The sequence below is a fragment of the Brachycentrus maculatus genome, unplaced genomic scaffold (genome assembly GCF_059751285.1).
Source record: "Brachycentrus maculatus isolate JH-2025_06_01 unplaced genomic scaffold, ASM5975128v1 h1tg000185l, whole genome shotgun sequence".
NCBI lineage: Eukaryota > Metazoa > Arthropoda > Insecta > Trichoptera > Brachycentridae > Brachycentrus > Brachycentrus maculatus.
In genome coordinates this window covers 36,750-48,666 of record NW_028280936.1, presented here as the reverse complement: position 1 = coordinate 48,666, position 11,917 = coordinate 36,750, and the positions used below count along the sequence as shown (strand labels likewise).

The following is an 11,917-nucleotide window of genomic DNA, read 5'->3' as shown; positions in this document are numbered from 1 at the left end:
GTGCTTGTTTGTCCAGTTAGAGCAAAAAATATAATTTCTAAAAATTACTTAAAATTCATGTTGATAAGGAAATATTCTTTCATTTATTATCTACAATGAATTAAACGTATTTTTAAATCTTGTAAGTTTGAAAATGCATTGACTTGCAGATTTTTTCACTGAGTGGGTTTCATCGTTATGTAAGGATTATTTTTATCTCAATTTTTTAAACTATTATAGTACATGATTTTTAACATCAAAGATATGAATAATTTGGTGAAAACCTTTGTAATTGGGTCAAACAATGTTAAAATGGTTGATGTTACATGCATTATATTACCAAACTATTAAATATCGTTAAAACAAGACAAATTCCTTTTTCTTTGTTTTGTGTTAATATAAAACATAAATCATGCTTCAAATATATTTCAAAATAAATAAACCTGATTAAATAAGACAACACAAAATTACATATTCCTCAAAACACCTTTCCTTAAACCTTTTCATTTACATGACGTATGTACATCTCAGCTACCTGAAAAACAAAACAAAATACGGGTTACTTATAATTTTTACTTGATCTCAGTTTGCGACCTGAATCTCAAAAGGTACCTCATGAATTGACCTGGTGCTGATGCGATTATTAGCAATGATACTACGTGATGCAAGTAAGATAATTAGTAATAAATCATAAAAAAAGTTATTTAAAAGAATCAAATAAGACAATAAAAATATCTTCTTAGGCAAAATATTATATGTAAATCAAATTGTAAAATTCAGTTTGCGCAAAATCGTAAATCTCCATAACTTATTCACCAATTGCTTTGAATTTTTGTCGCAACGTTTAAGTCAAATACGTGCGTATTTTTATACGTTATATTTTCGTATAAACGTTAGAAATTAACCTTAATTTATTTAATAAAAACGTGAATAAATAAAATAAAATAAAAAGACATCTGACAGTGTTAGGAATGTGGAATGTTCTATTGTAACCAAATTACACGTTATATGTAGTTAATGGAATAAACGTCTTGTATATTAACATGACATGTTATATTAACATAACATAACGTTAAATAATTATTTGTGTTATTATTATTTACAAAAATACTTCAATTTCATACTATTTCTGTGAGCCTAAGCGGCTCATTATTCGAAATAGGTATCAAATTGTGGTAGAGTAGTAACCACGGGACCATAATCCGGCACGTCAACAATTTTGAATTTGTAGTTTTTTTTATATCGTTTGGAAAGATTACGTTTTATTTAATTTAATTAGGAATTAATACATTATTCATGTATTTTTTCTTACTAACCAAATCTGCGGTCGGTAACCATGTTCTTTTAATAAACCCCTTGTATTAAAATAACGTTAATAGTTTTACAATGAGAGAATCATTAACGATATATGGATGGATGATGTATTATTAATTAGATAAGGAGAATATACATAATTGATTATGCATTTTTTCTAACATATTGGTATTACATATTTCCTTACATACCTGTATTACACCAAAACTGCGAACCAGATCAAAATTTTGATTAAGTTAAACGAAAAAAGCTCCCTTTTATTTACATAACGTAAATAATGTTACCATGAGAGAGTCATAAAATACATAAAGATTTATATTTTTGATTTGGTGAGGAAAAGACACAATGCATTGTAACTTACTAAAACTGAAGGAGGAAGGGTCAATGCAGCTAAGAGACAGTCCGCGACCTCATCAGGGGCCAAATGATCAAATTTTTTAATTTTCCCGGATGAGAATAATTCCATATCCCCAGCATCAAACAGTTCAGTGTTGACCATTCCAGGTGAAATGCTCTGCAAAAATATGTTTTGTGAAAACCATTCATTTTACCACGCGATAACAGGTTATGTTAAATTCGGGCACACCGCCAAGAGCGTCGGCCAATCGTTACCGTATTTATTGGATCCGATTCAGACCGAACATACCATGACATCACGTAGTTTTGACGCTTAACACCGAGATTAGCCCAAAATAGTAGTTGCAAGGAAAAAAAACATGAAAATAAAAATAAAAATAAAACAGCGTTTCATTTAATTGATACTGTATACATTCATATACAAAGAAAACAAAACATTTATAAATAAATAGGTTTTCTTTACAAAAACCTACCAAATCATTTCATGTGTCTTGTTAGTGAGTTTGTTTTACTTACTTTTATTGTTGTTTTATTAATACACGTTATATACACAAGAAATAACAATATAAAGTAATTACACAATTTTTATAATATTAACCCTTGATTGTTGACCCATTCCATTATTTTGCCTTGGCTTCATATTTTTGTTTGCCCTCTTACTCCCGCTGGCAACAAATTGAAAATGCACGGAACTATGAATTGAAGTATCCTACTTCCATATTTATTGTCCACCCTTGAAACCATCAACTCTTCGTTGTGGGTGAAGCGGGTATCATAGTTATGCGCAAGCGGATTTTTTCATACTATTGTACATACGATTTAATTATATTGTATTCATGTCCACCTCCGCAGTGTAGTGATCAGCACACTCAGCTACCGTACCGGAGTACCCGGGTTCGATTCCCGGGGGGGTAAAAATAAATATGGGTGATTTTAACTCTCATGTTTATTTCATATCACCCTGGACTGGTACCTGAAGCGGAAGGCTGATCACCTTTTCTTCATGCAATGAACGATCAAGATAACACTGCGTAGCTACGATGCAGTGCCTTGTGCACCATTAAAGAAAAGGGTTAAAAAAATCATGTTAGAATTATTGATTTGATACTCACTATATGGACCCCTTATAAATGAAACAAAAGCTTTGAGTTTAATTGAATTTATGATGAAAGTAGACAGACAAATGGGCTGCAAAACAACGTATAGAATGATAGATATTTCAATGGTAGAAAAAAGAAAGAATGCAAGGCTGAGATAAGTTCTATCGATTAAATTGAGAATGGTGTGTTCATATAGTTAGGAAATGTGGAACAAACGAGATATGAAGTACTACTACTGCTGAGCATTACCCAGACCTAATAGTGAATAGGGCACTGCATCAAATTGATAGTTTGATCGAGTCCAGGTTGATAAATACATATTACAGTAGAAAAACGCTTTTTCTTTATTTAAAATACCCTAAAAATTGAACTCGGGACTTCCACCATGGTAGACGAATGTGTTAATCACTACACCATGGAGACAAGTAAAGAAAGAAAGAGAAAAGAAAGGAAAAAGTAATACACGAGACGAATGTTGTTGAAAATGGAATTCAGAGAAAAATATTAAAACTATGTAGTTTTTCCACATTAATTTTATTTGACCAGCAACCGGGTTTTGTCGTTATTGACATTATCAGATTGGGACATCATCAGACTGACATATAATTATAAAATACGTTCTGCAAAGAATTAACAATGAAAATAATATAATTGAAAGGAAAATAATCGACGTATTCATCATTTTTTGTTTTTATCATCATACTTACCACATGATGCATAGAGCACCGTAAATAATCGACGGAATGTGAATGTAATTATCGATACACGAGGGTGATTGGTTTTGCGCTTCAGGCGCTAGTCCTGAGTAATATCTAATAATCATTTGACTGAATTGTTCAATCATATTTTTTCCAAAAAATATAGCAAAGAAACACATTAAAGATACAAATGTAAAATTATAATTATAATTATAAAGGACCTTACCGTAATTTTAATATTACACCCAAGAAAAGCCAGTTCCAATCGCAGTGATTCAGTCATTGACGTAATGGCAAATTTTGTTGCAGAATATAAATTCAAGTTCATATGTTTCGTAACGTACACTTGATGACCTGAGGCACTAAAACAATGAATAAGAAAAATGTTAAAAAATATTGTATTGTTTTCTTTTGCTTACAAATATTATTTTTATATGGGAAATGGGGATGAAATGGAAATTTTATATATTTTTTTGATATGACATCCGATGTAAAGAGCATATAAGATTTCATTAATTGATTCGGCAGTCACTTTGTAGTAAAATCTATCCATTTATAATTAGTGTTTTACTTAGTAAATACCACTATTTTTTTAAATGTACTATGACACGTGTTTCGATGCATTCCGCATCATTTTCAAACACCGTAATAGATTTCAAGTAATAGTGGTATTTACTAAGTAAAGCATACAAAAAGTCTAAATAATAATAATTAATCTGAATTTGCCAATTACTTATAAAAAATAATCACTCATTTGATAAAAAATAAAGGTCTGAATATATAACGCACATGCAACAGAGAACTTAAATTAGATTACTTATAAATATTATAAATTAAACAGGCAATTTATAATAATTTACAACTAATAAATACACAAGTAAACGATTTTTCTAAAATCCATTATTAATTTTTTTTCCAATCACTCAACATCCCTGATCCCTTTTGACTATGATTGCTAATCAACATAAAAAATAAAGCCACTTGAGATCTACCTAAGCTCCTTATCAGGAAAAAGTATTTTGAATTTTGTTATGTATAAAATGTTTTAGTTTTAATCATAAAGTCTTGATAACGAAGCGGTTAGCTTCGGAATCGGGAAACATTATTATGCACAAAGTAAAACTTTTAAAGGGTCATAACTGTTAATTTATAAACCTGTTCATGTTGAAGATGTGGCCGCTAAAATTCCGTTCCCTCATTGATTTGATGGCTTCTCTTGCAAACACTGTCGTACTCAGTAGATTTATGTTGATAAGGTCTTTGTAATCTTGAGTACTCGATTCTAAGAACACAACCATAAAATTATTTTTATAGCAAGAAGTGAAGGCTTAATACATATACTGAAATGCGCCGCATCAACGTTAGTACAGCTATACCACAAGTGCGGATATTCACTTTAAGTACAGTCGCCAGAACGGATATAATACGACTGGTATCACTCCATGGTTGGGATGGCTTGGTTCATACTCACGGATTTCATGCAATAAAAAGGATGTTCTATCTTTAAAACACAAATAAGTTAATTTCTAACAATCATATATTATATTATTTTTTGACATTTCATCAAAGATGAAGAAGAATATGGAAGTCTGGGCATTTACGGGGCTTACGACCGTCATAGGCAATTAACATTAACCAAATAACATTCACCAATTCTACCCATTATTGACAACCATACTACTCAAATTCTTGGAAGTTCTATATATATGAACCAATTTAGAAACTTTGTTCTTGAATCACTAGAACTTCACTAGAGACATCTATTGGTGAGATGTAAAGAAGCTTTTTTTATTAAGCAGAAACTCTTATATTAGTATGTGAGATCCGAATCCCGGATTATAATCACACACATGAGAAACGCCAGAAAATACCATTTTCATTTTTAATATTAAGCTTATAATTTTACCAGATAATTTATTTACAACATTTTGAGTTGTTGTAAATAAATTATCAGATAATTTTACCAGATAATTTATTCACACTCAAAATGTTGTAAATCATATATTAAAAAAATAAATATCAAATTTGTTTTTATTTGAACCCGGTTGCTGGTAAAATAAAATTCATGTGGAAGAAGTTACATATATGTTATTTTATTCTATGAAATGCAGTTCCACCAAGAAATGTAAGTACAAAACTTAAAAAAAAAACATAAATGTATGCATTACCTCAGTACTTAATTGATGTTTTTGGCGAAAAACAATACTGAAAATATATTATTCAGTAATAAGCTGAGTTAAGTAAACCAAATTGGTCGAAAAACTAAATTTAATATTCTAAAGTACTTGTTTGGCTCATACATTTCGATTTTTCAATGTGCGTTTAAAGTTATAATAATGACGTACAAAAAACTTATTGAATTGTTTTTAAATAGCCGAAAACAAGTACGTAAGTGATGTAACTATTTAATGTATTATATTTACTAAAAATAATGCCGTTAACAAACTGATGTAGGCTTAAAAAATGTTTTTTAATTGGGTTGAATTTATTTAAAAATTACAATAAATTAAAGAGAACATATTTAATACAAAGTTTCATTTATTCAAAATTTTGGATATATGGAGGAGATGCATTAATATACAAATGTTTGAAAATTTTAAAAACCTTATGATAATTAATATTTGTTAAATCAAAGTAAATCTTAGTTAAATCTGAGTCTACGTTTTTTTTTGTGAGAATTATTAAATATGAAAAAAAAGACATTACAATTAATGATAAATGAATATTCAAAATTGAAAGACAAAAAAATCAATGCCATTTGTCAAATAACAGTAAGTCAAATAACAGTAAGTTTTGTAATGCATAAAAAGTATAAGTGTAAAGGAGTTATCTTACCACAAATTCTAGTATTGCTTCTTAGAACTCCAGCATTATTGACCATGACATCGATGCCGCCATATTTTGATTTGATTTCCTCAACTACTTCCGGTATCGCATCAGCGTCAGTCACGTCAAACATAATACCGTGTATGGCTCCCTTCTCATTTCTTACTTTTGTAGACAGTTCCTAAAGAGTAAAATAAAGAATGACTTTCTTGAATGTTTTTTACAGATACTTTGTGGCACATTTTATAAAGTTTACAAAATAAAAAAAAAACTTTGTTTTTAACCACTTTTTTATTGGTACACTTTTTCCCCAACCGGTTTCGACAAGAACCTTGTCATCATCAGGGTTTAACATGTACTAATTCTAAAATATTGAAATACTCATAGTTAGGTGAAGGGGCGGGTTTAACCCTTCCCTTACGATGCCAAAAAAATTCATAGTTGGAGAAAAAGTGTACCAATAAAAAAAGTGGTTAAAAACAAAATTGTTTATTTTATAAAGTTTAAAAAATGAATTATTTAAAACAAGTTTTTTTTATATTGTTATACATACAAACCCGTATAGAAGAGCAACATTAATTTAATTTGTAATTCTAAATAACAAAAAATAGGTCATAGATCCAATATTGGAATTTGTACTTTTGTCAGCTCAAAAAAGTGAGTGATAATTTTTCGCAAATATTATAAATTATTTTTATTTGATAAAAAATTCATATTTTATAGTTTATTTTATGACATGTATTGTTCACAATATAAACAAACAAAAAATCACACATAAAATGGGATTAAGCCAGAAGTTTTAATTTTAAGAAAATAAATAGGTGACAAAATAAAATTTTATATTAATTTTTTGAAAACTGGTAGAAAAATATTATATATTTTTTTAATAATTCTCTCCTGCTCATTAAAAAGATTTTTTTGGATACCCAATCATTTTTGTCAGACCTTTAAATATTTTATATATTATACAATATTTTTTTTAAGTGTTTAATGCGATTCCGTAAATTAACAGTTTTTACTTTCCCTCTTCTAAGTACTATATATTATTTAGTAAGTAGGCCCTGTTATGCGTTAAATGACGTAGATCTAAAGTCAACAAAAATAAAAGCGAATTTTCATTCATTATAACCCTTATCCGTACCCGATGGTGCATAGGGCACTGCATCATATAAATTATCAATATTCAATATATTTCGAAATATATTGAGAGCATCAATACATTGCGAAAGTGCGTCACGTACATATTTTTCGCAGTACTTTAAACTTGTATGTATTACAAATAAAACATTTTAATTTAATGATTAATATTCAAAAGAATTAAAATAAAAGCTAAATTTATGTAAAATCGTACTTTGGAATCGTAAAAAAAATTTTGAACAGCAAAAAATTTATAAAATTAAGAGGAAAATAATTCATGTATCAATATTATCTGAATCAGTTATCCCTTTCAGAGTTTGATAGGTACCGTAGAGTAGTTGGGTAAACGCTCGACTGCGAAACTGGCGTTATGGGTTCGATTAACGCCAATTGCTAAATAAATTAAAGGTTCATTTACAACATTTTGAGTTTGTCCAAATACTTGTTCACAAATCTGGATTATCTTCAATTATTTTTCTCATGTCTGGATTATCTCCAATTATATTTCTTATGTATGTCCGAATCCGATTATAATCGGATTCGGACCTCACATACTGATATAACAGTTTCTGTTCAATAAAAAGCTTCTTTTCATCTCACCAATAGATGTCTGTAGTGGAGTTCTAGTGATTCAATAAGAATGTTTCTGCATTGGTTTATATATATTTACATATATATATATATATATATATATATATATATATATATATATATATATATATATATATATATATATATATATATATATATATATATATATATATATATATATATATATATATATATATATATATATATATATATATATATATATATATATATATATATATATATATATATATATATATATATATATATATATATATATATATATATATATATATATATATATATATATATATATATATATATATATATATATATATATATATATATATATATTTATATATATATATATATATATACAAATATATATATATATATATATATATATATATATATATATATATATATATATATATATTTATATATATATATATATATATATATATATATATATATATATATATATTTATTTATATATATATATATATATATATATATATATATATATATATATATATATATATATATATATATATATATATATATATAAATATATAGAACTTCCAAGAATTCGAGTAGTGTGGTTGTCAATAATAGGTAGAATTGGTGAATGTTACACGTATATAAAGTGATCACTTAAACTAGCCTAAGACGGTCGTCAGCCCCGTAAATGCCCAGACTTTCATATTCTTCTACATCTTTGATGAGATGTCAAACAAATAATATAAAAGGTACATTTGTTTTCCATAGATCTATATGCTTGTGAAGTATTTTTCAAATCTCCTCTCCGTTTCCTTACTATCCTACCTACAGACAAACCTGCGGGATATTCCCTAAAAAAACGTATGATTTATCTCTTCACCTTCGATGAGTTTTTCAGTTATACTCACAATTCCGTTTTGCATAATTTTAAGTGGAAATCAAATTAAGAAGAAGAATACAAACTCGGCTATATAAAACGTGTAAAATTGGATTCGGTAGTAATATGTATATGAATCGTTGCGGATTCGTATTAAGTTAAAGCGAGTTAATGCTTTTCTCAGAGCAATAAAATTTTACAATAATAATAACTGTCTTGCATTGCTGATGTAATCGTTTAATATTTATTGGAAGTGTGTATTCATACTATTTACATCTGTTATGTAGTATTTTTTTTTACTTCTTTATTTTTTTACAAAAGTGTTGGTAATATAAGTACATAACTACTCACCGAAATTTTTAACTTGTTTTTAAATTTTTAACCTTTTGACTCTTCGTCAGGACAATCACTACCACAAAGCAAACGATACTACCCGTCACTACCATAGCACTATTTACACACTTAATTTAACACAAAATGTACATACAAAACATGCGATTTTGATCAACCCGAAGATGTCTGGTTTGAGTATTGCTAAAATCTGTATTTTTAAATTTGAAAGATTGTATTATTGGATCCATTTCAAATACTGATTTCAATGAAATAACTGAATTTAAATTGAAAATTCAGTTATTTCTATCCCATCCACATTTTAATTCTTAGTGGGTTGTTGATAACGGGTGTGGAATCATTTTTATTCATGTGTTTTATGTGATTGTCTGTATTGAGTGGATAATACATATGTTTCTTACGAATGTTGGTCAAGAATTAATAAAGGGTTAACAAAAAGTATGCAGTTTGGGTTTGGTACCCAAAACTTTTTGTAACCTTAAATTATTGACCGTTATCTCAAATAAAAAATAAATAAATATTAGGGTGTTGTATAATTCAGTGACGCTAATTTTTAATCGACCAATAAAATAGCAATTAAACTAGATACACTTCACGAAATGACAGGTTTTGGTGTAAATTAACATTTGAAATCTAGTTTTGTTTGAAGACGGAGAGAGAAAGAAAGTATTTAAAAAAGTATATTTTTTATGACGCACTTGGAAGGGAGACAAGAGATGTATCAGATACCTGTAATTTATCCAGTCTTCTAGCAATACCGATGACGATCATTCCAGCATTGGCTAACTTGACAGCAATAGCGGCCCCTATTCCAGAACTAGCTCCAGTCACAACTGCTACTCTTCCAGTCCATCTCTCCATTGTGTACTCGGAGTCAATTTTACCTTAATTTATATCTCACTAAATTAAACTTGTTAAAAAATACACATTTAAAAATTGGTGACAAATCTTAATATCCACTTTGTTTTAAATACTAAACGATGAGTTAACAGCATGAGTAATGATTAATGAATGATGCTGGGGGTATACATATACAAAGATATCTCCAGCATAGGTTGAGAAAAGTGTCTTTCCCAACTCATATTGCCAATTGCAGACTGGTTTTAATACAAATATTTCAAGAAATCAAAACCACACTATTTTTTAAAATCATTTTAATGACATATATTTTTTCATAATATCCTCTTAATCTACTTAAAATCTTTGTTAGGCTGGGAAATAAGACATTAAAAAAATAACAGTATTGTTTGATCTTTTTAATGTTAGTATTATCTGAATAATCCTTCATTATATGGTATACAATCTATAGAACTGCTTTTACGAAATGGTATAATGTTAACCATTGAATAATCTTAGGAAAAAAATATCGTTCAGAGGACATGATTTTTTGTAGTTGATAGTAGTAATAATAATTACTTAACTGTAGAATATAACAATTAAAAATCAGTTTTTTACATCAATGTATTATAAACTCATTTAAATTAACACAAAAAATAAACGATTCGATATTTCGATCAATAAATATTTTTTCTAAAAATGTCGTATCATAATCAATTTGATAAAACCGAGAAAACAGATTGATTTAAGTAATATTTTAATTATATTATTAGGATAAAAGGGATATTATAATACGTTATTTCAAAATGGTAACCAGTTTTAGTTCTGGTCGGTCATTTTACCTGCATGTAATTTATGCTGATACAAATAATAATGAGCTTACGTATACACCAATTAGCGTGAACAAAGGCATAAAAATTGAAAATTAAGTAATTTTCAATGAAATACATTTAATTATTTAAGATTTTGTTCATTTGATACGCTTTTTATTTTAGTGTGGATTCTGAAATATACAATATGTGAAAATAACTTTATTAGACGCACGTAAAATTATTTGGATGTAGTAAACCCATGTTTAAATTATTTATTGAATTTGGAAAAAAAAAATTATAAAAGTTGATTTGACAGATTAATAAGTTACTTAGATTTGATTATGCGTTTCATTAAATTTACAAAAAAAGATTTTGAATCACTTTCATAAATAAAATTGGTCAAATGTCAAAATGATATTTTATCGACGACTTTGTCACGGTGTTGATTCAGAATAAATGTTTTTTCATTGCATTTAACTTTTTTTACATTACACTACTTTACCTTGAAGATTACTCTTGAAATGACGTTCGAAATGAGTAAAACAAAATTTATAAAATTAAAAGTATACGTTGAATTATACAAAAACACTTGTTTAAAAAAAAACTTTAAAGCTAATCGTAAAAATCTTAGTTTTTATGAATAATTTTTAATCAAACACGACTTTCACTTCTAAAAATAAAATGAAAAATATGTCATAAACTTAAGAATCACTAGGTATTACTTGCCTCCTTGACGGCTACAGAACACAATGGTATAAATGAATTATACTGGGGACAAAACTTCTTAACTCATTTTATGTATGTAAACATAAACACATCACACGTATTTATATACACTTGTAAACGTTTATACGTACATGATAAAAAAATACATACATACTCATTAGCGCGTCAAATACATCTTCACGCGTGATTGACGTATACCTGTTATTTTAAATATGTACTTCAACCTTTAAATATCCATACTTTATTTATAAATTGGTTCAATTTTTTTGCCATGCAAAAAATCTCAACGTAGATGACAAAATATACGGAAATCTG

At 27.7% G+C, this 11,917-nt stretch overlaps 1 protein-coding gene across 3 annotated transcripts; it reads right to left on the bottom strand.

Moving 5' to 3' along the window:
- Positions 1-250: 250 nt before the first annotated feature.
- LOC148307897 (farnesol dehydrogenase-like) lies at positions 251-11,630 on the bottom strand. 3 transcript variants are annotated; one of them, XM_088262588.1, is made up of 7 exons: positions 11,379-11,630; positions 9,957-10,111; positions 6,284-6,455; positions 4,604-4,730; positions 3,675-3,810; positions 1,655-1,807; positions 251-514 (listed from the first exon to the last, which is right to left on the bottom strand). In XM_088262588.1, the coding sequence occupies exons 2-7, from the start codon at positions 10,086-10,088 to the stop codon at positions 473-475; spliced, it is 762 nt and encodes a 253-aa protein (XP_088118714.1). In that variant the 5' UTR covers positions 10,089-10,111; positions 11,379-11,630; the 3' UTR covers positions 251-472. The 3 variants fall into 3 exon arrangements, with proteins under 3 accessions (XP_088118714.1, XP_088118716.1, XP_088118715.1); XM_088262590.1 differs by having other exon boundaries at positions 9,957-10,127; positions 11,603-11,627; XM_088262589.1 differs by having other exon boundaries at positions 9,957-10,127; positions 11,379-11,479.
- Between the last annotated feature and the right edge of the window lie 287 nt (positions 11,631-11,917).